Source organism: Hypomesus nipponensis, chromosome 13, assembly GCF_054491055.1.
Source record: "Hypomesus nipponensis isolate SF chromosome 13, ASM5449105v1, whole genome shotgun sequence".
In the NCBI taxonomy this organism is placed as follows: Eukaryota; Metazoa; Chordata; class Actinopteri; order Osmeriformes; family Osmeridae; genus Hypomesus; species Hypomesus nipponensis.
In genome coordinates this window covers 9,207,188-9,234,654 of record NC_140373.1, presented here as the reverse complement: position 1 = coordinate 9,234,654, position 27,467 = coordinate 9,207,188, and the positions used below count along the sequence as shown (strand labels likewise).

Sequence of the window (27,467 nt, the reverse complement as noted above, 5' to 3'; positions counted from 1 at the left end):
TTTTCTGCACATTTTTCTTTATTGCACTTTAAACATGATGCAAATAAACTCCACAGACACAATGAACTGCGTATAAAAGATGTTTTTACTGCAGATTGCAGTCTTTTATGCAGCCGGTCTCCATACCAACATATTGACACAGAAATAAGGGAACTTAATCGAAAACACAGTGGGACGTATACACAGACCTCCGCACTCCAATTCAAAGTATTTTACTTCCGATTTGGGAATACAATTTTCGTTAATGACTCCCTCAGTCATAAACTCCAAACATTCAAGTATGTCTATCATTGCACAGGCACTAGATGTTCCTACGATCTACATTAACCTCCAGCCACATTTGAAAGGCTGACTCCGCGTAATGTATTTCATCCGTTTGAAGGTAGAGAAATATACATCAAGCATTATCAACAACAACACCTGGACAACAGACATAACACCGTAAGAAATAACAATACAAAAAAAACTCCTGGTGTCACATTCGGTACTGCAAAGTACCATCAATGTAACCTTATCAAATAAATTGAAATATCAAACAATTAGAAGACCAGAAAGAAAAGGAAAAAAATAACATTTTGTAAACATAGGATTACAAAGTTGAGTCACATTTTCCTTTCAATGAAATCTACTTAAGGGTGGATATGTGTTGTTGACAAGGCAAGATAGTAAATAGCTATTCTATTTTTGATAAATGTCCTGGACATACAGTGACGCACCTCAGGCTGTTGCAGCCGTGTTCCGAAGAGCTCCCAAACTGGAATGTCGCATCAACGATGTAGGCTGTCCTATGAAGCCTCTGAGAACACTGGAGAAACTGGGGTTATGGAGAGCAAGGCCAAGTTCTTCTGAAAGGCCCTTGACATTCCCTACAGTACATGTGCTGGTGCTGCCCTCTATTGTCCACGCATAGAACCACATCCACACCTGTCAAGTTTTTTGGAATTGTGTTGGTCCATGTTGTCGTCGATGACTGCATGTGGGAGCATCGGTGGACGTGTCATTTACCTCAAATAATAAATATAACATTCAATAAATATCTTGGGACATCCAATCTCTGATGGGATCGAAGTAGCCAGAGTGTCAGAAGTAAACCGGCACTCCAGTCACGTATCCATCTTGGGTAACAAAACCATCCAACAACAATAACAATAGCAACAACAACAACAACAACAACAACAGAAAGAGTAACAGAAGCAGTAGAACATCGGATGCAAGAAAAAGTATTTTTCATGATGTTGAATGAACCAGTCCAACTCCGTGTCCCAGGAGACTGTTGTAGTGGGGCTTGTGGGGTGAAACAATCAAGTCTCAGAATTCACTGAATTCAAAAAACACATCTCCTGGACTGGATGCGTGGCTCTCACAACACTTCCCCGGTCTTGTACTTTTGAGTGGACTGGGCGGGTGGCTTCAAGTGGGTGGGGTGTAGAATAGACTACTGTCCACTAGGGGGTAGTACAGGTTATTTAAGGGGAATATGGTGGCTTTGGTCTAGTCTGGTCCTGACCAGTTCTGTCCGGTGTAGCTAGGGCTGAGGCACACCCGTCTGGACACTCAGATTATTCCAGACAGTCCAGTGAAGTCTAGTCCACGCAAGTCCTGTGCAGTCCAGGATAGGCAAGGCGGGAATACCAGCCTGATCCAGTCCAGACCAGGCTTTTCTGGCCCAGGGTTGGTTGGTCCACAAAAGCAATCTCCTGTCCAGCCCCTTCTAAACTCATCTGACCTAGTCTGGACTAGATCAGTTCAAACAACCCCAGTCATCTCCAGTCCTCTCCCCCAGGCAGCTACCTCCCCCTGGGCATGGTGTGGCCCTCCTCCCTGCCCCCAACCCTCTCTCCCAGGTCGTCCTCCACCACACTGGCGTAGCCCTCCTTGGAGATGCAACTCTGCAGGACGTCCAGGACCCTCCCCAGGCGGCGGTCCAGGGCCAGCAGGTGGGGCTGGATGAGGATGGGCTCCAGGCGGTCCCGGAGGAGGGACTCGGACATCAGGGAGCTGAGACGGTACTCCTCCTTCACCAGCAGCTGCACGCGCCGGAGGGTGGACTTGCGTACCCTGAAGGAGGAGAGGAAAGGAAGTCCAATTGAAGTCGAGAAAGGGAGGAGACGGAAGGAAGGCAGGCGGGGCAGGGGTGGGGAGCACAAGGAGTCAAGACAGACGTTGGAGGGGTGCGATGCACACCCACACTTCCATAGCGTGCACATTTACCAAACAATCACCTGGTACCACTAACATTCATAGATGGTGGTCTGTGAAGCCTGGAGAGGAACCCACCTGCAGCACTGGCTCAAGGGCACCAGGATGGAGACCTCATCATGGGAGTGCTTCCCGAACCTGGACAGAGGAGAAGACACTCAAACACACCACTCTGTAACACCCTCTTCCTTCTTAACCAGGGGAAACTGGCCAGAAGGAGCTCATTTCCCATGTGCGTGTCTCTTCCCTAGTGTTAAGAAGGATCTACGTGAACGATCTGTGAAAAGCGGTGTTGATCATAATAGTTCTGTAGTACTTTGACACAGTGGTTTTAAGAGTCCTAGAGATGGGACTGTTCTATTCCATCTTCAGGTTGTGTAATGGAGTCACCCTCTGCCGTTGTCCAGGTGGATGATAAAGGTCTCATTTCCAAATTTCTCAAACGTCTCGTAATGATGGCGGTCCATATTCCCTGTGGTGAGAGACAGATTTCAGTCACCAGAGTGGCGCGCGTGCGTGGGTGCGGGCACATGGGCGTGTGTCTCACCCATCAGGAAGTCAAATATGGTCATGTCCATGATGTCCAGTAGACGCGTTCCTCTGTTGTATGGAGGGGTCTGCTTCACCTCCTCGCAGTAGTCTGGGTCTACCTCCCACCTACACACACAGTTTAACAAAAGTCAATTCTAGTACTTAGTCTACAGTCTAGACAGGCGGAAGGGGCTTTTTCACAGACAGACATGTCATGTACTCTAGTATTTTCCCATTTGCAGTGTAAATGCAAAAACCAGGACATTTCCCATATTGACTATTGTGCATCATATCCACCAAGTTTTGCTAGTCTGTCATTCATGAATGGATATGACACTTGTGTACAGCCTTTTGAGTCACCCATTTTTTCAGGGGCTCCTTGAAGTGAGCAGTGTCCGTGTGGGGTGCGTTCGGTCATGTCTTACTCGGCCTTCTTGCGTTTGTGGTAGGATCGTCTCCAGGGGTTCCTCCAGGTCTTGCGCTTGGCGAGAGCCAGGTCAGGCAGGAAGGCGGCCAGGGAGCCCTCGATCTGGTCTGGCTTACCACACAGAGCATGCTCAGTGGAGCAGTAGTAGGAACACTCGCCATAGAAGCAAATGTTGTTGGCTGAGAGGGACAGAGAACGTGATGATTAATGGTTCGTAATATCAACATCCACATGATTTAGACAATGAAACAGCATGGTATGTATATGTAAGCGTGTACTGTATTTATGTGTATATGTGCAAGTGTGTGTGTGTGTGTGTGTGTGTGTACCAGGGGAAATGAAGAAGGTCCTCCACAGTTTCTTGTCCCTAGTCACATCTCTGATCTCCTTGGTCATGTTGACCAGCCGGCCGGCCACAGGTGGAACACGCCGGAAGTCCAGGATCCTAACGGAGAGAGAGAAATAGACATACATACATAGCTTTATTCATGAAATACATCAAAATGTTTGCTCCTTTGCCCTTCAATTAGATACGTTGGGACACCACAGAGGTCTGTAATAGCTAGTGGCCACCAGCAGAGGAAGCTGTGACCCAGTAAATCTACGGCCTTCTCCTTAACCATACAGATCTGCACAATCCCAACTAATTACAAACGAATTCAGCTTTGACGACTGAACCGGCTTGATGCATGTCCTCTGTTGATTTTCAATGTACAGTATTCCATAAAAAAAAGCCTTGTTTACACTGATTGGAAACTAAACATGAATAGTGTGTGTGTGCGTGCGCGCACAAGCTCCCAAAGTGCGGTCATCGTAGGTGGTCGACCTCCCCTTCTCACTCAGAGCTGATGTCATATCCTGGTGTGCGTGCCGTACCCTCATTATATGCATGCATGATCCCTCTGTCACAGCCCAGCACACGCCACTGCACGGACGCTTTAAACATTTATCACCTGAACACGTCAAAATGGCCTCACACGGGGGGGAAGCAGAGAAACTAGGACAAGGGGAAGAGAAGGAGGTGAGAGAGGCCAAGAGAATGAGATGGAGTGATTGAGGACAGCGATTGAGACAAAGAGCAGAGCGAGAGAGAGAGTGAGAGAGCGAGAGCAGAGCGAGAGAGAGAGCGAGAGAGAGAGCGAGAGACAGAGAGTGAGAGAGAAATTCAGAGGGAAAGGCAGTAGAGGAAGCAAAGGAGGATGAGGAGAGAGAGAGAGAGACCTTGCTGCGTTGCCCTCTCCTCTGATTGTCAGTCTACAGCAAGGCATTGTGGGGCGTGCGCCACACTGAAGGGAAAAGTGCTGGCTTCAGTTTCCCCCCTCTCCACTCACTAGCCCTACTCCCCCCCCCCCTCCTCCTGCCTTTCCCCTCTGTTCTACGCAATTCCAAAGCAGGCAGAGATCAAATTTAGGAGAGTTCTACCGCTCTTTTAATTCCGTCCCATAATTAATAATGCTCAGTACAGATGTTTGACTGGCTGTAGCACAGACATACACAGACACTGCAGACATGTCACAGGAATATTGTGTGTTTGTAGGGTCATGTGACTGTGTGCGCCTTTACTTGTGTGAGTCAGTATGTTGGCATGTGTGAGTGTGCACAGTATCTGTGTGTGTGTGTGTGTGTTTGGCCCCAAGGGAAGCCATGCAGTCTCAGCGTTCGTAGCTCAGCATCCAGGCTCTAATTTGGAACAGACAGAATGAGAGAAAACTCAAAGTGGTGTTTTTGGCACGGGCCCTCTGGGGGTATATATAGCCAGGGAGCAGCGCTTTTCATGCTTTTGGTTTCCTACTCTGCCCTAACCCACACACGCCTCCCTGTGTGAGTGTGTGAACACACACACACACACACACAGACACACACACGTGCAGCCACACCAGATGCGTAACAGACTCGTTAGGACAGTCTGCTGCTGATGCCCAATGCTGTCATTGTCCCTGGCTTTGCTCTACACTCAGTCTATTTGCTGTGTGTGTGTGTTTGTACAGTATGCGTGTGTGTGCGTGTGTGTGTGTGTGTGTGTGTGTGAGACAAAAAGAAAGAACTAGAGAGACAGATTTGAAGCGAAGCATCATTGTCAAGTCATTCATCATCAGTAGAATGTGTTGTTCTGTGAATGCAAGTCAATCACTCTCCTATCAAACACCCATCCCCTTCTAGTCAGGGAGCAGTAGTTTGACATCCCAGGAGCTCATCTCTCTGGAGTCCTTCACGTCTCACCAGGACGGTTGTCAAGCAACACCTGCCTTGTGAAGGCCATGAAGTCACTGTGTTCAGGCTGCAGTCACTGTGTTCAGGCTGCAGTCACTGTGTTCAGGCTGCAGTCACTGTGTTCAGGCTGCAGTCACTGTGTTCAGGCTGCAGTCACTGTGTTCAGGCTGCAGTCACTGTGTTCAGGCTGCAGTCACTGTGTTCAGGCTGCAGTCACTGAGTTCAGGCTGCAGTCACTGTGTTCAGGCTGCAGTCACTGTGTTCAGGCTGCAGTCACTGTGTTCAGGCTGCAGTCACTGTGTTCAGGCTGCAATCACTGTGTTCAGGCTGCAGTCACTGAGTTTAGGCTGCAGTCACTGTGTTCAGGCTGCAGTCACTGTGTTCAGGCTGCAGTCACTGTGTTCAGGCTGCAGTCACTGTGTTCAGGCTGCAGTCACTGTGTTCAGGCTGCAGTCATTGTTGCAAGCTGATTTGTGTTGATGTGTTTCGGATGTGTGTGCGCACGTAGTGAAGTCGGCGGCCCTGGTAGCCAAGCTGCCTCAAACCACAGTTATTCTTTAAGCAGCCTTTATGTAGCCTCCTGCTGGTTTCTATTTAATATGGCCGACAACACAAAAGGTTCCCTTCTGAGAAAGCACACGTACACAAAGCTGCCAGGGTGTTTACCTGTCCAGATGAAAGGCAGCAATTTCTGCATTGTGTCTCTCAAAGTCTGAGAAGTAGAAGAAGTCTGGCGGGGTCTCCTGCTCCCGGGTCTGCCTGCAGGGAAACGGGGTCAGAGTTCATAGGTCAACATCTATTAGAACGTTCTGGAGAGTCAGACTCTGGATGATCCCTGGCCTTGGGGCCAGGTTCAGGGTCCTGCTTATCTTATCTGTGGGTGGGAAAGAAACGACACATCGCTCAAAAGTAATGACAAATCATGAACGTTAGTTCTTGGAAAACCTGTGGTAGTTTGCAGAGGAAAAGGGCATGTTATTGTTGTTTGGGAGGGAGGGTGTGAAGGTTAGAAGGTTAATATCCACTCCTGTACTTCTGACTATTTCTGGACTTCTATGATCCTCCCTAAAAATGCTTCCCACACACATCTAGGCGGTAAAGCTCTTACTGTGGGGAAAAGCTGCTCGACCTAGCTTAGAGACACGGGGGGGGGGGGGGGGGGGGGGGAGGGGGGATGATAGAAACAGATTCTTATCATGACAAGGTAATGCAGACCTTTCTCCCCTTCCCTCTCTTCTTACCCCTATCTCCCTATCTCCCTCCCCCCTCTCTCTCAGCAGCTGGAAAGCTGACATATGCACCAATCATTAAACAACCCAGCATGAAGCCCAGGAACACCCCACTCCACATTCCTCCCTTCCCTCCTCTCCATCTCTACCTCTCTCTCCCCTCCGCTCTCAAAAATGCATCTCAGCACTATCCCCTATTCTGTCTCGCTACTCATCTCTCCCCTTGTCTACCTCTCGGCTCTCCCTAAAACTCTCGTTTCTCTCCTCATCCATCTCTCCCTCCGTGCTCCAAAACCCTGAGCTCCTTTCCTCCAGGCAGGGTTGGTGGTCCTCCTGGTGTCTACTGAGGGACCTCTCAGACAGCCTGCACTCTCTCATATCTGATGAAAGCATATCATCAGCCAGTGACATACTCAGTCCATATCCCTAGAGCACAGGTAACTGCCTCAAACAACCCTTGACTATGCGATTTCATGCTATGCAAAGCTATTCCATGCTTTGTTATGCTACTCCATGTTGTGCTAAGCTATTCCATGCTATGCTATGCCTTACAACACTAGAAACCAAAACTACGGTATACCACACAGGAGGGGAAAAAAAACAAGAATGATTCAGTTTTAGGCAAACATTTCAGTTCCATGATTTAGGGGCCATCTATCATCCAAAATATCCTCCAGCATACCTCACACATTCCCAATACACAAACACAGCTCACACATTCCTATCACATTGCCCTTCCCGTGAGGCCAGACGTTACCAGAACCAAATATGTCCTACAGAAGACTAGAATGCACACCAGGTTCTACAGACTTCAAGGAGTCCTTTTTGTAAGCCTCCTCCAGTGATGTGAGTGTGTGTGTGTATGTGTGTGTGTGTGTGTCAGGTCACCCTGTGTATCTCCCTAGGCCTGTGATGATACTGACATGCTTTTGTCAATGAGTGGTCCACAGGCAGGAAGGCAGGGTAATTACTGTGATACACATCTAACTGAAACGCCAATAAAGCTATCTGGAGCATGGCATTACACCCGGCCAGAGAGGGAGGGAATGAAGGAGAGAGGAAAGTGAGCTGGGATGAATAGAGAGTTAGAGAGAAAGAGCTAAGCAAAGGAGGCATCAGTCTGAGGAGGAGGGATATTACCACTCTGAACCTCTGCAGCAATCTTTTCTTCGCTAAGCTGCAGCTATAGACAGACTTTGCTGCAGGTACACAACCTTGTGCTGCCCTCTCCCCCCCCCCCGTCCTTCTCCCCCTCTCCGTCCAGGTAACCCCCCCCCCGAGGGTTTCTCTGTCCTCAATGTGACCAAGGACAAAGATTTGGCGAGACCCGAACGAAACAGATGTTCATCATAGTTATAGTTCTGAGAGCAGAAGATGATTTTCATGATATCGACCATCTATGTGGTCTTGTCATTTAGGTTTGTTGCTGACTCGACATCGCACAAGTACAAATATTAGTATCTATCCTGCTCCCATTGAAAGATACAAATCTTTTTCAGCATTATATGTTGTGTGCACATACTAGAACTCACACGTACTAAAACTCTTCTGAGCTCTCGTCAATACATAACAGCTTTTTCTGACACAGCAGTCCTCTGTTGATGACATCAGACAGCAGTCCTCTGTTGATGACATCAGACAGCAGTATTCTGTTGATGACATCATACAATACAGGTTGCCTCCAGCCCAGTGCATGCTCACTATCCACCTGAGGCTGGAGGGTAAACGCATAGTTAACAGACAGCTTTCTGGCATGGCCTACTGGCTTTCAGGGCCCCAATCCCAGCTAGCCAATGGGAAGGCAGCCTTATAGCAGTGGCATGGGGGTGTTAGAATAGGAGCGAGAGAGGGAGGGAGGGAGGGTGGGTCAAGGCAAACTGTCAGTAGAACACATGCAGTACATCTACCATCTACCTTGGGCCACGCTACCAGCCATCATCCTGGAAATGGGCATGAAGCACACAGCCTGGTGTAAAGGATCTAAAGAGCATGAGGACAAGGTCATGGCTGACTGTTCCTGCCCTGAGGGAACCCGTCCTCACACTTGTCACACGTCATCCGTCTGGCGGACACGGAGGAGGACGAGGGCCACTGTCCTGTCTGTATGTCCGTCCGTGTGTGTCTGTCTGTCCTCTAGGCGGAGCTGTGGAGCTGTGTGATCTCCAAGCAGCGGCAGAGAGGAAGAGGGGGGAGGGGAAGGAGGCTGGGCGTGATGGAAAAGAAGCAGAGACAGGAGGGCAGAGCAGAGGAGAAGAGAAGAAAGGAGGAGTGCAGCCTTGAGGCGGCTCGCTCCTGTTTATGTGAGGGAATGTGTGGCTGGGCACTCGGGCAGTAAACATTCCGCAGAGGGACACACACTTCCTTCAGAAGGGAGGTCCAGGTGTTTGTGTGTTTTTGAGTCAGAGTGATCAGCTTCAACCGGTTGACCTCAAACACCAGAAGAGAGAAGAGGGAGAGAAAGATACCCAGACAGTGTATACATGCGAGCGAGAGAGACTGGTTAGACATCCGGTTTGCTGGACCAAGCAATGGCCCTGACCCCATGACCCCGGTGACACGTACACTGAAGATGACCCAAGATAAGAGAGAATAGCCAGAGGGTAGATGTCCCTCTCTCTCTATCTATTTGCATTTATTTCCCTTCCCCTCCCCCCCTTATCCCTCTCTCTCGCTCCTCTGTTTCTGTCTCCCCTCTTTCTCACCCAGCTCTCTCTCTTACTTCATTCTTTTTGCCTTCAACCAAAATCTTTAGGTACAAATCCCCTGGTAAGACAACCATGCTTCTTCCACAACTAAGCCATGCCATTGTTCATTTTGAGCTCATTAGATTAACAATAAACATAATTTTGTTGGCCCCTACAGGCCCTGTCTAATGGCTTGAAACATTTCCCCCTTTGAATAAACTGCTAACTCTGAAGAATAAACTCTCATTCTGCTGCCACATCAAAGAGGCCGTGTTTGAACTATAAATACCCCCAAATGAAAATCACAGAGCAAAACAGAAACATTAGAGGTTCAGTGTGGCAAGACACTATGAAATATGTTCCCTCTCTCTCTAACTGGGCGAGAGGCATTGGGGAGCAGTGTGTTGCTGTTCAGAGAGAAAGAGAGAGATGCTTTCAAGATGACAGAGTGAGACAGGGGACTGACAGCATCAGCACCTGTAACACTATCTAGGACGGATCACTAGACACACACACACACAGAATACACCCACACCCATTACACACAATCGCACAGAATGCACAAACACTCCATGCTGATAAGATGACAGGCATACAGTAATATCCTAGCCTTCTAGAATTTGCCCCACAATGCCCTCCCCCCTGGCATATCTGCTCTTGTTACAGCATCCTAAGTATAGAAGACAGATAAACATGCCATAAAGATGGATCCATCATCTGAACATAATCCTGGCCTGATTAACTGACTGATTTACCTCTGACATGCTTCCTTCTCTTCCAGCCTCACTTCCAGCCTCGAGTCACACAACGTCTACGATCGCATCTTCCCTCTCTCTCCCCGCAGGCACAAGACCTGACCCCTCCATCGCCCTCTCCCTTCAACACACGGCCTCTGCATAGCACCTCTCCTGTCTCTTTCTGTCTCTGCCTCTCCATTTCTTTCTTTCTCTTGACTCAAGACCAAGTCTGAACTGTGGCACTAATGATCTGTTTGTATCCCTTTAAGTCCCTCTTGGTTCTGGGTATATTTCCAGCCTCGCCACAAGACAACGATGCACAGCCCCGCGTCTGGCGACAGTCAGAAGGTTGGGAAGAAATTATTACTAATCATTTCCCATTTCACTTACTACTCTCAGCTTCAAAGCCACCAGGAACGTTCTGAAGGGCTTTCAGTTAATTAAAATATGTCTCTGATTAAAAATTGAGCTTGAGAATGCAATTAAGTATTTCAATAGGCTAATGCCATCCCTGAACTGACAGTCAGACTGTGGAGTGTCTCAGGTTCCTTATCACACATAAAAGCAGTTTTCCCCACCATTATCCAGGAATCCTCCCTGGGTTGCCTGTTAATGTGAGTGTATGGATTTAAATTGATTTCTATAGTGGAAAAAAGAAATACAAAAACAGAATATGCTTGAGCCCAGCTATACTGGATCCATCTGTGGATGAGTTGAGCAGCAGATTGGCAATGTTTTAATCTCCATCTCTAAAGAGAAGGCGGGCTTGTGTGTGTGTTTGTGTGTGTTCTGTGTATGGGGGGGGGGGGGGGGGGGTCTGTAGAAATATGTGTGTCAAACACTAATCCCCTGCATTCCTTTTTGACACACACACACACAGTACCCTACAGCCTTCCTAATGTTAATCTGATCTGAATCTTCTCCAATGTTATTCAATGTAAAGATTGACCATGATGCATAATATCCATCTAATTACATTGTAAAACGACAATGATAATAAGTACCACATTTCTACATCACTGAAAGGGATGGCACAACTGTAGAAAGCACTAGCAACTACCTTGACTTATAGGCCGCATGTCTCCTGGGTGTGTGTGTGATGGCTGACTGTCGAGTTAGTCTAGTGACAGCGTTACAATCAGCTCCCTATAATTGGAATTGACCCTTCATCAATCAGTATGTGTGTGGATGTGGATGTGACCTGCACAAGGAGTTTAGTCATCTGAACCATCGTGCATTTGTCAAACTAATGAGAATCGATTGACCTTCACAACTCCAGGGTTACGGTGTTCCACCTGCCATCCCCAGGGTATCTAGAGATCTAGATCTAGACTCTACTGCACCTCCTTACCTGACTGGCCAGGGTCTAGGGTTCCATTGTCCATTTTCCACAGCCCTTTAGATCTATACAGTCTTTGTTTCTGAAATAACTGGTCTAAAAAGCTCATTCAGTATGTGGTTGATGGAAGATTGATTCTAGATCACTGGACCGTCATTCTTGAACACTTAATGGCATTCTATACTATAGAACCCTGATTAGTCAGCTTTATGATGTCATTTTTTATGGATCTTGAATGTATCTATAGTGTTTCACAGTGTCTTGATAATGTCTCTAACGGACAACACATGAAATGGCTTTAACACCTCTCTCTCTCTCCATTTCTCTCTCCCTCTCTGACCTGAGCTAATTGCATCAAAAAATTAAAAAAAACACACGTGGACAAAATTGTTGGTACCCCTCGGTCAATGAAAGAATAACTCACAATGGTCACAGAAAAAAACTTTAATCTGACAAAAGTAATAGAATTTTTATCTATTATGAATGTTAACCAATGCAAGTCAGACATTGCTTTTCAACCATGCTTCAACGGAATTATAAAAGAAAATACTCACGGAACAGGCCTAGACAAATGATGGTACCCCTAACTTAATATTTTGTTGCACAGCCTTTTGAGGCAATCACTGCAATCAGACGATTTCTGTAACTGTCAATGAGGCTCCTGCACCTCTCAGCAGGTATTTTGGGCCACTCATGAGCAAACTGCTCCAGCTGTTTCCGGTTTGAAGGGTGTCTTTTCCAGACTGCATGTGTCAGCTCCTTCCAAAGATGCTCAATAGGATTGAGGTCAGGTCTCATAGAAGGCCTCTTTAGAATAGTCCAATGTTTTCCTCTTGGCCATTCTTGGGTGTTTTTAGCTGTGTGTTTTGAGTCATTGTCCTGTTGCAAGACCCATGACCTGCGACTGAGACCAAGCTTTCTGACATTGGCCAGCACATTTCTCTCTAGAATCCATTGATAGTCTTCAGATTTCATTGTATCCTGCACAGATTCAAGACACCCTGTACCAAATGCAGCAAAGCAGCCCCAGAACATAACGGTTTCACAGTAGGGACAGTGTTTTCTTGATATGCTTCATCTTTCCTTCTGTGAACATAGAGCTGATGTGTCTTGGCAAAAAGTTCAATTTTTGTCTCATTTGTCCATAGGACATTCTCCCAGAAGCTTTGTGGCTTGTTAACATTAACATTAAGTTTGGCATATTCCAGTCATATTCCAGGCTTTTTTATGATTTGTTTTCAACAATGGTGTCCTCCTTGGTCGTCTCCCATGTAGTCCACTTTGGCTCAAACAACGACGGATGGTGCGATCTGACACTGATGTTCCTTGAGCATGAAGTTCACCTTGGACCCGAGTCTTTCTGGGCTCTTTTATTACCATTCGGATTATCCATCTCTTTGATTTGTCATCAATTTTCCTCCTGCGGCCACGTCCAGGAAGGTTGGCTACAGTCCCATGGATCTTACATTTCTGAATAATATGTGCAACTGTGGTCAAGGGAACATCTAGCTGCTTGGAGATGGTATTATAGCCTTTACCATGCTTGTCTATAATTTTTTTTCTAATCTCCTGAGGAAACTCTTTCCTTCGCTTCCTTTGGTCCATGTTGAGTGTGGTGCAGACCATGTCACCAGACAACACAGTGACTACCTGGAGCCCTATATATAGGCCCACTGACTGATTACAAGATTGTAGACACCTGTGATGCTAATTAGTGGACACACCTTGAATTAACATGTCCCTTTGGTCACATAATTTTCAGTCTTTTCTAGGGGTACCATCATTTGTCTAGGCCTGTTCCATGAGTTTATTTTTTTAAATAATTCTGTTGAAGCATGGTTGACAAGCAATGTTTGACTTTCACTGGTTAACATTCATAGAATTTTTATTTATTATTACTTTTGTCGGATAAAAGTTTTTTCTGTGACCATTGTGAGTTTTTCTTTCATTGACCGAGGGCTACCAACAATTTTGTCCACGTGTGTATACAGCTAGCATGTCATGGCAGTGCATACAATAAAAGAAAGGATTTAGAACCAGATTCAATGCCTCCCTCTCTCCCCCTTTCTCTCCCTAGAGCCCCAGGCTAGTAGCAGGGTTCACAGCCATCCTTGTAATCATATCAGAACCGTGGCTCTCTCCTCCTCTCTAAACCTTTATATCATCCCTGTTCCCCCTCTCCAGGCCTGCCCTCTCCCAGCCCGATAGAAGCCTGTGAAATGGTCTGCCTGCCTGAGATCAAAATATGTTTATAGGCATCCACATTTTGAACAGTCGACTGAAATACAGAGAACGATGCTTGCAACTTATTTGGGTGATATTTGGAGTAATCTTTTTTTTTCTTTTTCGGTGATAGTCAAGTTGATGGGCTGAAACTGCAATGAACTAAAGCCATTAACTTCAATGCTTTTAAGTTACTGAACAATGGAAAGGACTCAGGTCTGCACCTTATTACAAACATGTTGTGCCCTGGTGCAGAGGAACCTCAGGGCAGGCTGGGACTAGCTGAGAACAAACATACCTGCAGTCAACACACACAAATGGTCTCAAGTCAAATCCTAACCAATTACCTGTCTCTCTTGCTCAATCTTTCTCCCTCCCCCCCCCCCCCTCTCTCTCTCTCTTCCTTCTTACCATCTCACTTCTCTCTGTACAGCAATTACGGTTAATTATCCTGTCTTTACCCTCCTTCGCACCCCAACCGCATAGCACAACTTTCCCTCCTCCCTTTCCCTCCTCCCCACCCTGCCTCCCTCTCTCTCCTGCCCCTTCCCTCCTCCCCACACTGCCTCCCTCTCTCTCCTGCCCCCTTCCCTCCTCCCCACCCTGCCTCCCTCTCTCTCCTGCCCCTTCCCTCCGGAGCACCCGGTGTCTCCACAGCCCTCGTCCGGCCGCACCACAACACACGGAGAGACTGAGGAACACAGCAGAGCCGCATGGGGCAGAGGAGGACTGGCATGTTCGCCTTGTTAACACTCACACAGGGGATGGCGGTGGTAGAGGAGCTTACTGAAGCTTTGAACTCTCCCTCATGGTGTCTATGGTAACGGGAGAAAAAAAACAAGCGTGTGAAGAAATATTGGGTAGTACAGGGTAGAGAGAGGAGAAGATAGAGAATTGATGAACAGAACATGGACGTCTTATTCATACCTCTCGCCCCTCAACAAGCCGGCCAATTATCTTTAATGACGCTTGGGGAATAGATGGCTTTTCATAACCATATTAATGGATTAGCAAGGGTGCTAACCCCTCTCTCCTCCTCCTCCTCTATCTACACACAAGGCAGTTGTTAGTGATTCCGTATACTGGGAGCAGTCACACTGTCCAGATCAGATTTATGATTGGTCCAGACTCAAGGAAGCATCTCCAGCATATGGAGACCAGGGGCGAGATTAATGTACCCTCATCTCTCTAATACACTCTCTCTCTCTCTCTCTTTCTCTCTTTCTCTCTTTCTAACACACACACACGTCCCAAGGGACAAGAAGAGCACTGCTGTGCTACTGTGTGTGTGTGTGAGCGCACACGTGTGTGCATGCGTGAGAAAGTGTGTGATAAACAGAGCATGAAAACTGTTAAAAACACAAGGTCTTTATAAGCACACCAAGCCTCTCTCAAAAACAGCAGAGCCCTTGCACATGGAGCTCCGGTCTAGACTGAGCAGAACTGTGTCCAAACATCTTAAAACCTGATCGTTTTACACACCCTAAATACCCCTTTGCCGCTTCACAGCCCGTCTACAGGAGGAAAACATCCTGGAATAGAAGGCTTCTGGTAGAACGAGAGCTTTGGAACGTTGAAAAGAATGGAACACAGATCAGATTGTTCAAGTCATGGATGCTGGTCAGTTGTGGTCTGACATGGGCTGACATGGCTGTTAGACGACAAATGGACACCAACACACACAGGTTCTCCAGGGGCTCCCAAGGCCATCTGTGAACATGGAGAAGTGATTGAGCTGAAAGACTGAAGGAAGAGAGGGAGGGAACTGCTGGCAGAGCTCCTAGGATGCTGAGCACAGTGAAACACACACACACACACACACACAGACTGAAGCAGACAGACACTCACATCGAGGAGCAGATGCGCACGCACGCACACACACACTGTTGGCTTCCGCTGTAAACTGCAGTTTGAGGAGAGTGTCTCCAGCCTTGCCCCCAGGGAGTAGGTCAGACCAGACACAGGAAACAGCTGGACATTACTGACACTACCTTCTCCAGACCCTTAACCATCTCACACACACACACACACACGAACGGGCTAGTAATCTGAAGGTTGCCAGATTGATTCCCGGCCGTGCCAAATGACGCTGTGTCCTTGGGCAAGGCACTTCACCCTACTTGCCTCGGGGGGAATGTCCCTGTACTTACTGTAAGTCCTTCTGGATAAGAGCGTCTGCTAAATGACTAAATGTACTCTAGACCCCTTAACTACTACAACACATGTACCACTCCCTACTGTAGACCCTTAACCGTTACACACACACACACACACACACACACACACACACACACACACACACACACACACACACACACACACACACACACACACACACACACACACACACACACACACACACACACACACACACACACACACACACACACACACACACACACACACACACACACACACACACACACACACACACACACACACACTAGACCTTTAACTACTACGCAGCAATACATGTTCTAGAAGCTCCCATGCACACTCACACACACCTGGGCTCTGTAAGTGTAGCAGGCAGAAGTGGAGGTACACGAGCTGCTTGGCCATTGGCACCAGGCCAGCAGTAAGTGGCCCAGTAGACCTTCCCATAGTGGATCAAGCTCAAAATATACCTGTCCTGCACCCACCACACAGAGGTTACACACACACACACACACAGCCACCCAACTTTCCTATTCCATTTCACTCCACCTTTCTTCTTTAGCTATACATGTAATGTTAGACGTCAGTTTTAGACAGCTCCTATGGACATCCCATCCAGCTTATGTAACCCCATGCTCCTGAGGCCCTTTAGATAGCTAGCGAGCACACAACAGCTTCCAGTCAGGGCTACCCCCACCAAACAGAGAGATCTCTGTGTTGAACTTATAGAACGGAAAGGGAGGGAGCAGGGGAGAGAGGTTTGAGGAGAGGAGAGTCAGAAGGAGAGAATAGGGGAGAGGAGAGATAGAAAAAGGAGAGGAGAGCGGAGAGGGTAAAGGAGATGGGAGAGCAGGAAGGGGAAGGGGTGAAGAAAGGAGAGGAGAGGAGTGAAGGGAGAGGAGTGTCTTCAGATCTAGTTTCGCATTTACCCCCGAGTCAGTTATACCTAACCTGACCCTGTTCACTCAGCACACACACACACACACACACTCAAGCCCATTTAGGGACATAGCTAGTGAGTGTGTGTGTGTGTGCGTGTACATTTTAGGGGGTTGGAAGTAACCGGACCACAGACCCTCTCATTCCTCTTATTGTCTTCTTTCATGTTGGATACATTAGTGCCTTCTCTTTTACAAACACAAACTCAAGCGTGCGCGCACACACACACACACACACACACACACACACACACACACACATTTGGGCCATGAAAATTATCAAAGCAGGCATTAACTAAGGGCCATTCCTCTGGCCATGTGTAGGTGCGCTTTTGTGCATCTACTCCAAACATCTCCAAAAAAAACATTAATCAATGCTCAGATCAGCGTAGTTCTTGTCATAGTAGATCTAGTCGACAACAATGGACAGTGGGAGTTCTATGCCCTTGTCACACAGGCCTGGGTTAGGGACACACAGAAGAGCACTTTTAACTGGGCCCCCTCATAAAGTCATTCTCTAAAGCAACAATGGAGTTCTGAGTGGTGCTGAATGAGTCCACGGAGATGGAACGTCTCATACGTCTGTTCATAATACCCTCCATTAAACCCCATTCAAGTGGCCCCTGTTAAGGCTCCCTCTCATTGTCTCCCCCCTTCCAATCTTCCACTCCCATTTCAGTCTCTCGTCGCCCGCCCCCCCCCCCCCCCCCCATTTCTATCTTTACCGTTCTCTGTCACCCTTTCTAAAGGGTCAAATCTCGGAGGTGAGTCATGCTCCATCTACAGCCCAAGAAGAAGACCTGTTTTACGTGATGCTGTTTTGACTGACTGATCATTAGTCATTTTCAAGTATTCTCCTCTCCTGTCCTCTGGTCCCTCCCTGTCCTCTGGTCCCTCCCTGTCCTCTGGTCCCTCCCTGTCCTCTGGTCCCTCCCTGTCCTCTGGTCCCTCCCTGTCCTCTGGTCCCTCCCTGTCCTCTGGTCCCTCCCTGTCCTCTGGTCCCTCCCTGTCCTCTGGTCCCTCCCTGTCCTCTGGTCCCTCCCTGTCCTCTGGTCCTCTCCTGCCCAGTTGTGTTCACACATAGCTTGTCCTGTCCTGTCCTTTCCTCTCCCCTCCCCTCCGCATCAATAAAACACAGGTTCATCTATTCAGTAAGGAGCTGATTGCAACAATTTTAGAGGAGACTGGGGGGTGTGGGTCTATAATCATTCTTTCTTGTCTGGAGAGAAATGCGTTGTGACAATTAGTGTTCTGATGGTACAGCAGGGGTGTGGGGTGGAGGATTGAGGATGGGAGGGGGGGGGGGTTGGGGGAGGCAGAGAGGCGGGAACCAACTAGTCCAACAAGGTTGTTTACCCTCTTCTTCTCACGCTTAATTGCAAAAGCAGAGCAGCTTCATTCATGCTCCGGCGGTGTGGCAACGTGGAGGCGTCCCAGCCAAGAGGCCCGGAGCACCAGACTAGACGAGGCTGGCTGGCTGGCTAGCGAGCTGCTTGTCCGGAAACAGACATATCTCTACAGATCTTCTCCAAGAGAGAAGAATGAGGGGCAAAGGTTGAAAAGTCAAAAGAGCCAATGAAGGGGACAGCCACGGACGGTTCCCCTGAATGGAGGGAACGGCAAGCGTGTGAGTCGGAGCCAGAGCCAGGGCCTGTGGCGGAGGGGCGGGACCGGGCATGCTAAATTGGTGGGTGGGGATTAACTTGGTGGTTGATAAGCGGAGAGAAAACCCATGTCTTGCTCTAAAAATACCCAGCAGAGAGCAACCCAGGGCCCCGCCTCTGAAACCAGGATGCCAGAACCCACCCAGCAGCCAGCCGCCTCCCTCACTGCTGAGCTGGAAGAGGAGGAGGAGGGAGGGAAGGAAGAACAGAGAGAAGGGAAAGGGAGATATGAAGGAGGGAAAGGGAGAGAAGGGAAAGAGCAAGAGATTTGTATCGGTAGACAGGACTACATCTCCCATGAGTCTCTCTGATCCACCTGTCGTACTTATATAATACTGATGACATGTAGGTCCAAGGGGACAAGGTGACCGCCCCAGTCTCACCTCAGAACTACCAGCTCTCTATTTATAAATCTTGTCATTAGGTGTCTAGGCAAACTCCAGTTCCATTTTTTTTTACCATTGAAATGTGGTCACTAGAACAACAAAATGAGCTATCTAGGGAAACTGATAACTATACGATGCCCCACAAACAGGGTCACTGCACTGCAGTGGTCCAAAACCAGCTACACTACAGTACCATCCCAACTGCGCTGTTCCACTACAGAGGAGACGCACGCCTGGAAACTACAATCCCCAAACTGACCTTGTTAAACATTTATAGGCTTGTCAGAGAGTGCTTTGTTGAAGGGAAAACAAGAGAGAGATGAGAGAGTGAGTGAGAGGGAGAGAGAACAGATGGGAGAACAATAAGAGAGAGAACAAAGGAGAGAGAGAAGAGAGAGAATGGAAGAAATACACCCTGGACCCTGGTGAATGCATGAAGTGTTCATATTTTCCTTCGCTGTGAATAAATTGCTTTCCTTAGAGTCACCAAGTAAGAAGACAAGGCCAGCAGAAGAGGAAGTACAGCATTGCTACCCAGAATAAGAAATACAAAGTAACAGGAAGAGAAAAGATGCATTGAACCAGATTTATGTGGAGGCTAATGAATGCAAATCTTTCTATGGAATATAAGTATTATTTATTAATAAAGTTCTGGAGAACTAGATATTAAAAGCATAGAAGTTACAATCCTGAAACCTGCCAAGTGGTGAGTACATAATGACAAAAGCACAGCAGAGCAACATAACAGGTATGACAGAAATCTGATATACCTTACACACTGCATCTCACACACACACAGTTTATATGATATACACACACACACACACACACACACACCTATATCTATATCCATGTATCTATATATAGACACACATACATGCATCCTGTCACCTAGCCCCACCCTCATGGGCCAGTCAACCATGGCTTGGACAAGAGCTGAAATCCAAAGCTCATATTTGACTAAGCCATGGACAAACGCAGAACTTGATTCTTGCACACATTCCTGTAAACACTGGACACACACACCCAACCAACCCTACGCACACACCAAAGGCTTGCACTACATTACACAAGTGTTGCATATAATGTGGAAGACATATTTAGCTAACCTTCTCTCCACCGCACACACAAAGCAGATGTAAAGTATTGTACTGTATGTAACTGTACATTTTCTTCCACATGACAACACTTCATAATCCTTGTTGGATTGAGGCTTGTTGCAATATGCCATTTCTTTTATCCTTTAACTCCGCTTCACAAATCCCACATTAATAATCAGTACCAGGATAATAGAAGAGAAAACAGCATAGGGTCTGACTCACACACACACACACACACACACACCACACACGCATGCTGTGCTTGTCAGCACAAATCTGCTTATTCAAGTCACAAGAGACCAGTTTCCCAGTTCTTGTATTCCACCACTTTATTCAGATGTAATTTCTCACTCCAGCCATGTTTGCCTGCCTCCTTCAATGGCAGCTACTGCTTCAACAGCCTCGAGTGGAACGAATTCATAATAAATAAGCTGTTATGGTGACGCCGTGTCCTCCCTCGTTTCTCCAGCCCCCCCCCCCCTATCTGCTTTACAGCCTTTCATATTTCACTGGTGCTTAGGAGAGGCTAGAAAAACAGGGTCAGTCCTCTTCTGTGAACAGGACCTGGGTGACATAGTGTTCCATCAGGGTTCTCCCGTGGTGGCTGGGCTTCTTAACCTTTAGACTGAGCTACAGACCGACTGCTACAGGGCACATGCTAAGCCAACTGACTTTCCAGCGCGGGTCTTCAGCTGACAGAGCATGTGTGAATCATTCTAGTGAATCATCTGCAGAGTTGGGGGAAGAGCCAGAGAAGCCTGCACATCTGTAAGCAGCTCCATCAACTAACTTGACTTTCCAACCCTTCCATTTCTCTCCATCACATCTATATCTCTCTGAGGAGGAGGAGAAGGAGGCGGTTGTTTGGGCAATCTGGTGAGCAACCCACATTCCTAGCCGGATCAGGTTGTTGAAAAGAGACAGAGAGAGATGCAGACAAGAGTAAATCTCACTACTTATCTCCAGCTTGGAGCCGTGCAGAACAGATGCTGCCTGAGCCTTCAGAGCCGCGACAGCAGGTCAGACCCCCCCCCCCCCCCCCCCCCGAGGCTGCAGCCAGAGCCAGCCCAACATCAGACCACATGTCGCTCTCTCCAGACCACGCGTCACAACACGCGCTCCCTACCCACTCTCTACCTCCCCTCCGCTCTCCAGAGATGGCGGGCGATTACATGCGCCCGCCTGTGCCAGCGAGGGGAAGCGAAAATGGAACGGCGAGGTGGACGGCTGTCAACCACCGCGCCCAAACCTAACGGGGGGGGGGGGGGGGGGGGCAGTGGAGTAAAGGCCAAGGTGATGTTTTACCTTCTGTCTTGTTATGAGGTAATGAGTGGCCCTGGGGTGCTTCCCTCAGCGCTAATCACAGGCCGTGAAGCTGACAGACTGGGAGAGTGATGGGGGCCGGGCAGCAGGGGGGGGCTGGCTCTGTTCTGGCTCTGGGGGCTGGCTCTGTTCTCATGGTTATAAAGATAGGACAACAGTCCAGTCTGATACACATACAGAAACACACACACACACTATCTGGAACTGTCTGCAACACACACGCATACAGTAAACCCGGGGAGAGAGGACAGTGAAAACAACAGTAAAACCGACAGAATGTGGCCCTTTGTACCTTCAGAACAGTTAGAGTGGGTTTATATACGTCTTTTCTTCACCTCTACAACATGATAAACAAACCGGTTCAGCTGGTAACAATTTAGGAAAATCAAGTCTGACAGACACCTGTTGACACCACTAAGACACTCCCCTCAGGGGGCAGGGACAGGCCAGATAAATCGATGTCTGATGTCCAGTGAAGATGAGCACCACAGCATGGCAGATATAATCTCTAGGGAGAGCAATCTCTTGGGAGAGCAATGTCTGAGTGCAAGGTCTGCATGGGTGTGTGTGTGTGTGTGTGCGCGCGCATGTGTGTGTTGGTAAAAAGTTAACAGAGACAGTGGATCAGAGGCTCAGCATTTGTATAGATTAGAGTTTGGATTGTGCCAAAGAATAAGCCTACAAGAATGTTGTGGAGGATACACACACAAACGCAGGCGCACAGCAAAGGAATCCAGCGCTGGCTTTGATATGCAGATTGTGTTCCAGCCTGCCAATCGTCCACAGCTACAGCTGTGCGTTATCAGACTGATAACAGTAACCTGGCGGGTATCAGTGAGATAGCATCAGAACGCACAGCTGCGGGAAGCCTGAGTTATGCACACACAAACAGGTACTGCGCGCGCGTGTGTGTATGCGAGTTGAGAGTGTGTGGCGTCTAAAACGGTATGGGAACAAAAGAGAATGAATAAGTGTAGAAAGCATTAGAAGAGGAGAACAGGAGAGAAGAGAATTCAAAGGAGAGGTTTCAACAGTGGTGTTGAATATGGGCACTGTGCACCAAGGTCTGCCTGAAAGAATTGTGTTGTTTTAAACATTTTTACTTGACTGTACACTCACAGTGCCTGGGGTATAGTTATTATGACATGAGGGAGCTTGTCTCACCGTCAATTACACCACATGCAGCTCACAGCCGGAAGAACTGAGATACGGCATCCAATTACCGTTCAGATTATTGAGGAATTATTCACCTTGGCTTCTTACCGCTCCCCTCTCCAACTTCCCTCTCCTGTCGTCTCCTCATCCCTCCTCTCCTTCACACGTACTGCTGTACTTCAGCTGGATCAATAGGAAGTGAAGTGTCCTTAGCTGATGCAGTCAATGCTCAGAACCAACATTATCGACCCTTGTTTTGTTCTTCCTTTGCTCTCCAAGAGAAAGACACAGGGGGGGGGGGAGTGTTCTCTGAATGACAGCTTCTGAAACCCGTGTGACACAGTAAGAGGACAACTGAGCCATGTCCAATAGGAAAGAGAGAAACAGAAAGGTGGCGTTTGTGGGTCCTCTCTCTCTCGGCTCTGACAAACAGGGGAACAGTTCTGTCCCCGTCTCCCTCCCCTCGCCCTTGTTCCATTGTTCTCTGAGGAAGACAGGCAGACGTGAGCCTGTGTGAGAGGGCTCTGTTCAGACTCGTCTCCTCCCCCCTCCCCCATCTTCTCTCCCTTCATCCATCTCCACAGATTGCCCTGAGCACTGATGACATTTGATAAAACATCAAAATTCATGTGCCGCCAATTCTAACGTAATGGTTCACATAAACAATAAAAAGGCAGTTTTCTGGGCATGTCATTTGCCAATATATATTGACGGGAGCAGCTATTGACGGGAGCAGCTAAAGACACATCACTCCACTTCAGCAATAAATCACCCTGCCAGGCTGAGTGTAGGGTGATGGGCACAGATATGTCACTCACACACCCAAAACGTGATTCATGTGTGACTTTCTGAGAGCGCCGATGATTGACAACCTTACAATTAACTGGGAGCACGGCGGTGGAAGGCATCATTATATCCATCACCTCCTCCTCCACCTCCTCCCCCCTCCACTCATCATCAAATGATGCGTCTGGGCTAAGGGGCTAATTTGACTGAGGGTATGACTATCACGTCTCTCTCAAACCACACACCAGCACGTACACACCAGCGTCAAGATAATTATCATTACAGAGACGGTGGTGTTTATGCATTGCTAGGTCTGGAGTTACACACACACAGGTTAGGCAACAGGCAACAAAAGTGTGTGGGCTGACAATCATTTGTACAGTAAACAGGCAGAGACAGGACCACACTGACTGAGTCATCTTTGAGCCTCCTAGAGATTAGACCACACCTGCTCTCCCCTGCATCAATCCATGTGTGCCACAACCCCCAGACAACCTCAAGCAATATAAGCCTACTGTATATCACTTCATCTTTTCAATCTGTCATACTGTCCGACAGGGAGAGGAGATGAGCTTTCGCAAGAAGGTTTTAAAGCTTTCCTCTTTGATGTGCTATGTGGAAACACATTCCAATGCGGAATACACATTGGCAGATTGTGAATAAACGTATGCGAGTGGACACACAAACAGGTTGGTATAGTGATTACAGGGTTAGGTTTGGTGCTAAGAGCCAACAGTAATCGTTAGATTTTATTATCCCTCACTACGAGTCCATAGTCTGTTCTAAGTTCGTTTTTAGGTCTGATATCTGTTCACCATTCACAGTTTAGATCCCGCCTCCATCCCTGACAGAGCCACACCCACCCCCAGCTGAACCCATCAACCTGCAATCACGGTCACCATGGAAATGAATGACATTCAAATCCGCCAATCAAAAAGAGATTAGGAGCGTGAAACCAGGTCTCTCATGATGTAAATGATATTTTAATCTCAATTTGAAGAGCTGAACATGGATCTCTTTCTGTTTGTCTTTTAACTAGTGGCAGACTGCAACGGTAAGATTGGTGGGGTTGTAAAAGTTTGACTTAACAGAGAAAGTTCTTACTTCATGGGTTTGAACAGAGCCTGGCCGTAGTTCTGGAAGGTCATGATGAGCTTCAGCTGGGTGCCTCCAGACTTCATAGCTGTCCAAACAGAAAATAACAAAAGAAATACTGTCAACAAAATCAGCTTAGTCACCAACTCTCTACGGGCAATTGTCAGAATTCTCTTCCCTCCAACTCAGGCTTGGTGCTAGCAAGTGTGTGTGTGTTTGTGTGTGTGTGTGTGTGTGTGTGTCATACTGTTTGTTTGATCAGTATGGAGGCTGAGGGGGTGAAGGACAGCAAGTGCAATCACAATGCAGTGTTCTCTAGTGCACTCTTCTTTCTCTATCTGTGCTCCCTCTCGCCATTATTTTCTCCCCCTTTCCTTTGGCTCACACTATTAATCTGTCTCGTGTCTGTTGTCCCCCCAAGCCTTTCTTCCCACTAATTTTCTCTCACGCTTTCCCTCTGTATTTCTCACTCTTGTTGGCCATTTCAGGGTTAGCATTCGAGTTATGGTTAGTCTCCAGGATGCTCTCCCTACTAACACAGATTTGCTGGTTAGAACTGTTATTCATGGAGGCCTTCTGAGAAGACCATACAAAACACTACTGAAAAAATGGCTGCCATAAACACAGCAGCTGACAGTCTTCCACATCTAAATTATTTTACTTGGTGCCCAGAATAAGGGATCAGTCAGTACATATATTTAAGTAAATGGAGTCAACTTGAGTGCGTGTGCTGCTGTGGGCTTGTGGACAGCCTCCTAAATTAAAAAAAGGCATGCAAGATGTACTTTTCTAGTCCCAGGCTCTCCCCCTCGCTCTGTGTAATTACACAGGCAATGTGTTGGTGAACACTCCACCAGATTGCATCCACACATATTACGCGAGCAGACACACCGTACACACACCATCCTTCACAACAACAAAGTTGTCGAAATATCTGAAGCACGTTTCGCAGTCAACTAGCCTCCTCTCTCCCTCCTGCCCTCCCTTCACCTCCATGTTTCACCCCTGCTCTTCCTCCTAGCCTCCCTTCCACCAGCTTGTCTCCCTCCCCGTCTCCCTTCTCTTACAAACACTGGTGATTCTCTGGGAGACCAGGTCCTTGACAAGTGCGTCGATGGCAGGGTTGTGCCTGGAGTACAGCTCGTATCTATTAATGCCTATGTGGAAACGGAGCCAGTTGGGGTAGGAGTCAGCCAGCGGCTCTCCAGGTGGAGGGTACTCTTCCACAGTCCCTTCTCCGTGCCTGGAGAGGGGAAGAGGAGTAGAGGTGAGAGGGGGGTTACATTTGATATTGTGACATGATAATCACACAGAGAGTGCATGGATGGTAAATCGTTCGAATCACTGACAACGGCTTTCACACAACAGTAATTGTACGACAAAGTTTGATATGCAAACACAAAATTGTAAGGTTTTCAGTTTGTATGCATTTCACCAAGTTGCTTATTTGAACAGTAAAATAAAACTTGGGACATGTACACATTTCTTTCGTGATAATGGGGGGGGGGGGGGGGGGGGGTAGACAAAACTGATTCACCATTCCTGATTCTCAACGGCTTTTGGGTCGAATCGGATGTCCGTGTTGACGTTGAACAAGGTGTCTTCGTCTGTGACCGTCGGTAAAGCTCTCATGTACAGAGGATGGTCAAACAGAGCCAGCAGGCGCGACCCTCTGACAGGCACGTGCTTGGTAACTACCGAGTCCTGTATAAACCGTCTCCCCTTCTCTCCTTTCTGCGCGTAATGTTCAAGTCGTTTCAAAGTCTCCGTTTTGTCCCCGGCCGTAGTAATCTTTTCCAGCGAGTGAGATGAGATATTCGAGTTTGGTTCGTTGCTGAAGTCCTGCAAGATTCTCAGAGTGTGCTTGTTAGGCCAGCCTGACTCCGCTCCCGAAATGACGCGGTGCTTCGCCCAGTTCTCGGGCTCTTCGCTCGGCGTGTGCGAGCAGGAGCAGCCGGTGTTGCTGCGCCGCTCCAGCTTAGGTAACAAGTCTATCATAATGTGCATCGAGCAGGCGATCAGAAACACCATGAGGATCAAGACCCGAAATTTACGGAATAGTATCATCTTCATAGTCCCTTGTTTGAGCAACTGTGAGTATTTACTGCAAATTATCAACACGCATATAACCAGGCTGACTACATCGCTGATAATGTTTATCACACTGGAAGCCAATTTAATGAAATATACATTGAACACGTAGTAACCATCTTCACTTGCCGTCTTGAATAGTGGTTTCAGTGTTCAGCCTTTATATTCCTTAATATGTAGAATCTCTGGTTTTCTTCTAGATTCAGAATAACATAATTCTCCGCATCCGCCCAGGTAAAACAGGTCGACTAGGTTCAGACAAACTGCCGACTTGCGCAAGCAGCATTCTCAACTCTCTCTCTCTCTCTACACGCCAACCTTAATATACACTCAATCCAAGATATTTCGGACTGCGATGGGAATCAAAGCAGCACTAAAAGAAGAAGTGTCCACGCGATTTTCTACTGTCGGGCATCGGTCCAACCGTCCAACCTCGAGCCCAAGGTGTGAGCGAAGCTGCAGCTGATCAACTGGCCACTGGTAATGTGTCAAAAGAAATGCACCGTGACCGCTGCTCATCGCAGACAGTAGGAAAGTCCTTTTGTTGAGTAGCGCAGAATTTATTGAGAAGTAGCCTACATGTCTCATCCAACAATCCAGGGTGCGAATAAACCTAATATAAAAATACAAAGCCTACAAATCACAAATAAATCGTGACAGGTGCCAAGGCTCGGAGTGCACCTCAGAGCGAGATAAAGCAAACTGAGGCATGTGTGAATTTGGGTGGGTGTGTTAAATATTATGATGAAGCAGTAGATCCTCCTCGCGCTGCGTCACTGGAATCAGATTGGCTGAGCGTCTTTCCCAGTCAAACATACAGAGAGAAGACAGCGACCATCTGAAGCGCGATGGTCGGATGACTGTAGCGACCCATTCCTCGGGGAGCGCTCTCTTCTCCTGCACATCCACCTTGTGCAACAAGGGGGCGTAGCACGCCGCTGGCCTATTGTTGTTGTCTGTGGAACAATAGTCTACACGTAGCCTATTCACGAGTTCAGAGAAAATAGCAGAACATTATTTAGTAGTTCCACTTGAGGGAATAACAATGACAAAGTGAATTAGAAGACAGACTGCAGAAGACTCATTGTGGTAACTCAGACAGGCTTCCCAGAACTGGGCAGATCCCGGAGGTGCCTCGACGGCAGGAAGAGCCGCTGGCAGACGAAGACAATTAAGCGGGAACCGTTGGGGT

General features: G+C 47.8%; 1 protein-coding gene across 1 annotated transcript; it reads right to left on the bottom strand.

Moving 5' to 3' along the window:
- fam20cb (FAM20C golgi associated secretory pathway kinase b) lies at positions 1 to 27,467 on the bottom strand. Its single transcript, XM_084670762.1, has 10 exons — positions 25,722 to 27,467; positions 25,252 to 25,427; positions 24,194 to 24,272; positions 6,035 to 6,127; positions 3,487 to 3,602; positions 3,156 to 3,336; positions 2,747 to 2,856; positions 2,590 to 2,671; positions 2,278 to 2,337; positions 1 to 2,058 (listed from the first exon to the last, which is right to left on the bottom strand). The coding sequence occupies exons 1-10, from the start codon at positions 26,255 to 26,257 to the stop codon at positions 1,788 to 1,790; spliced, it is 1,704 nt and encodes a 567-aa protein (XP_084526888.1). The 5' UTR covers positions 26,258 to 27,467; the 3' UTR covers positions 1 to 1,787.

Coding starts and splice junctions, on each gene's coding strand:
- fam20cb (XM_084670762.1), bottom strand. CDS start 26,257: ATGAAGATGATACTATTCCGTAAATTTCGGGTCTTGATCCTCATGGTG. Junction 3,603..6,034: donor GCTGCCTTTCATCTGGACAG/GTAAACACCCTG, acceptor TCTCTCCGTTAG/GATCCTGGACTTCCGGCGTG. Junction 2,672..2,746: donor CATATTTGACTTCCTGATGG/GTGAGACACACG, acceptor CTCTCACCACAG/GGAATATGGACCGCCATCAT.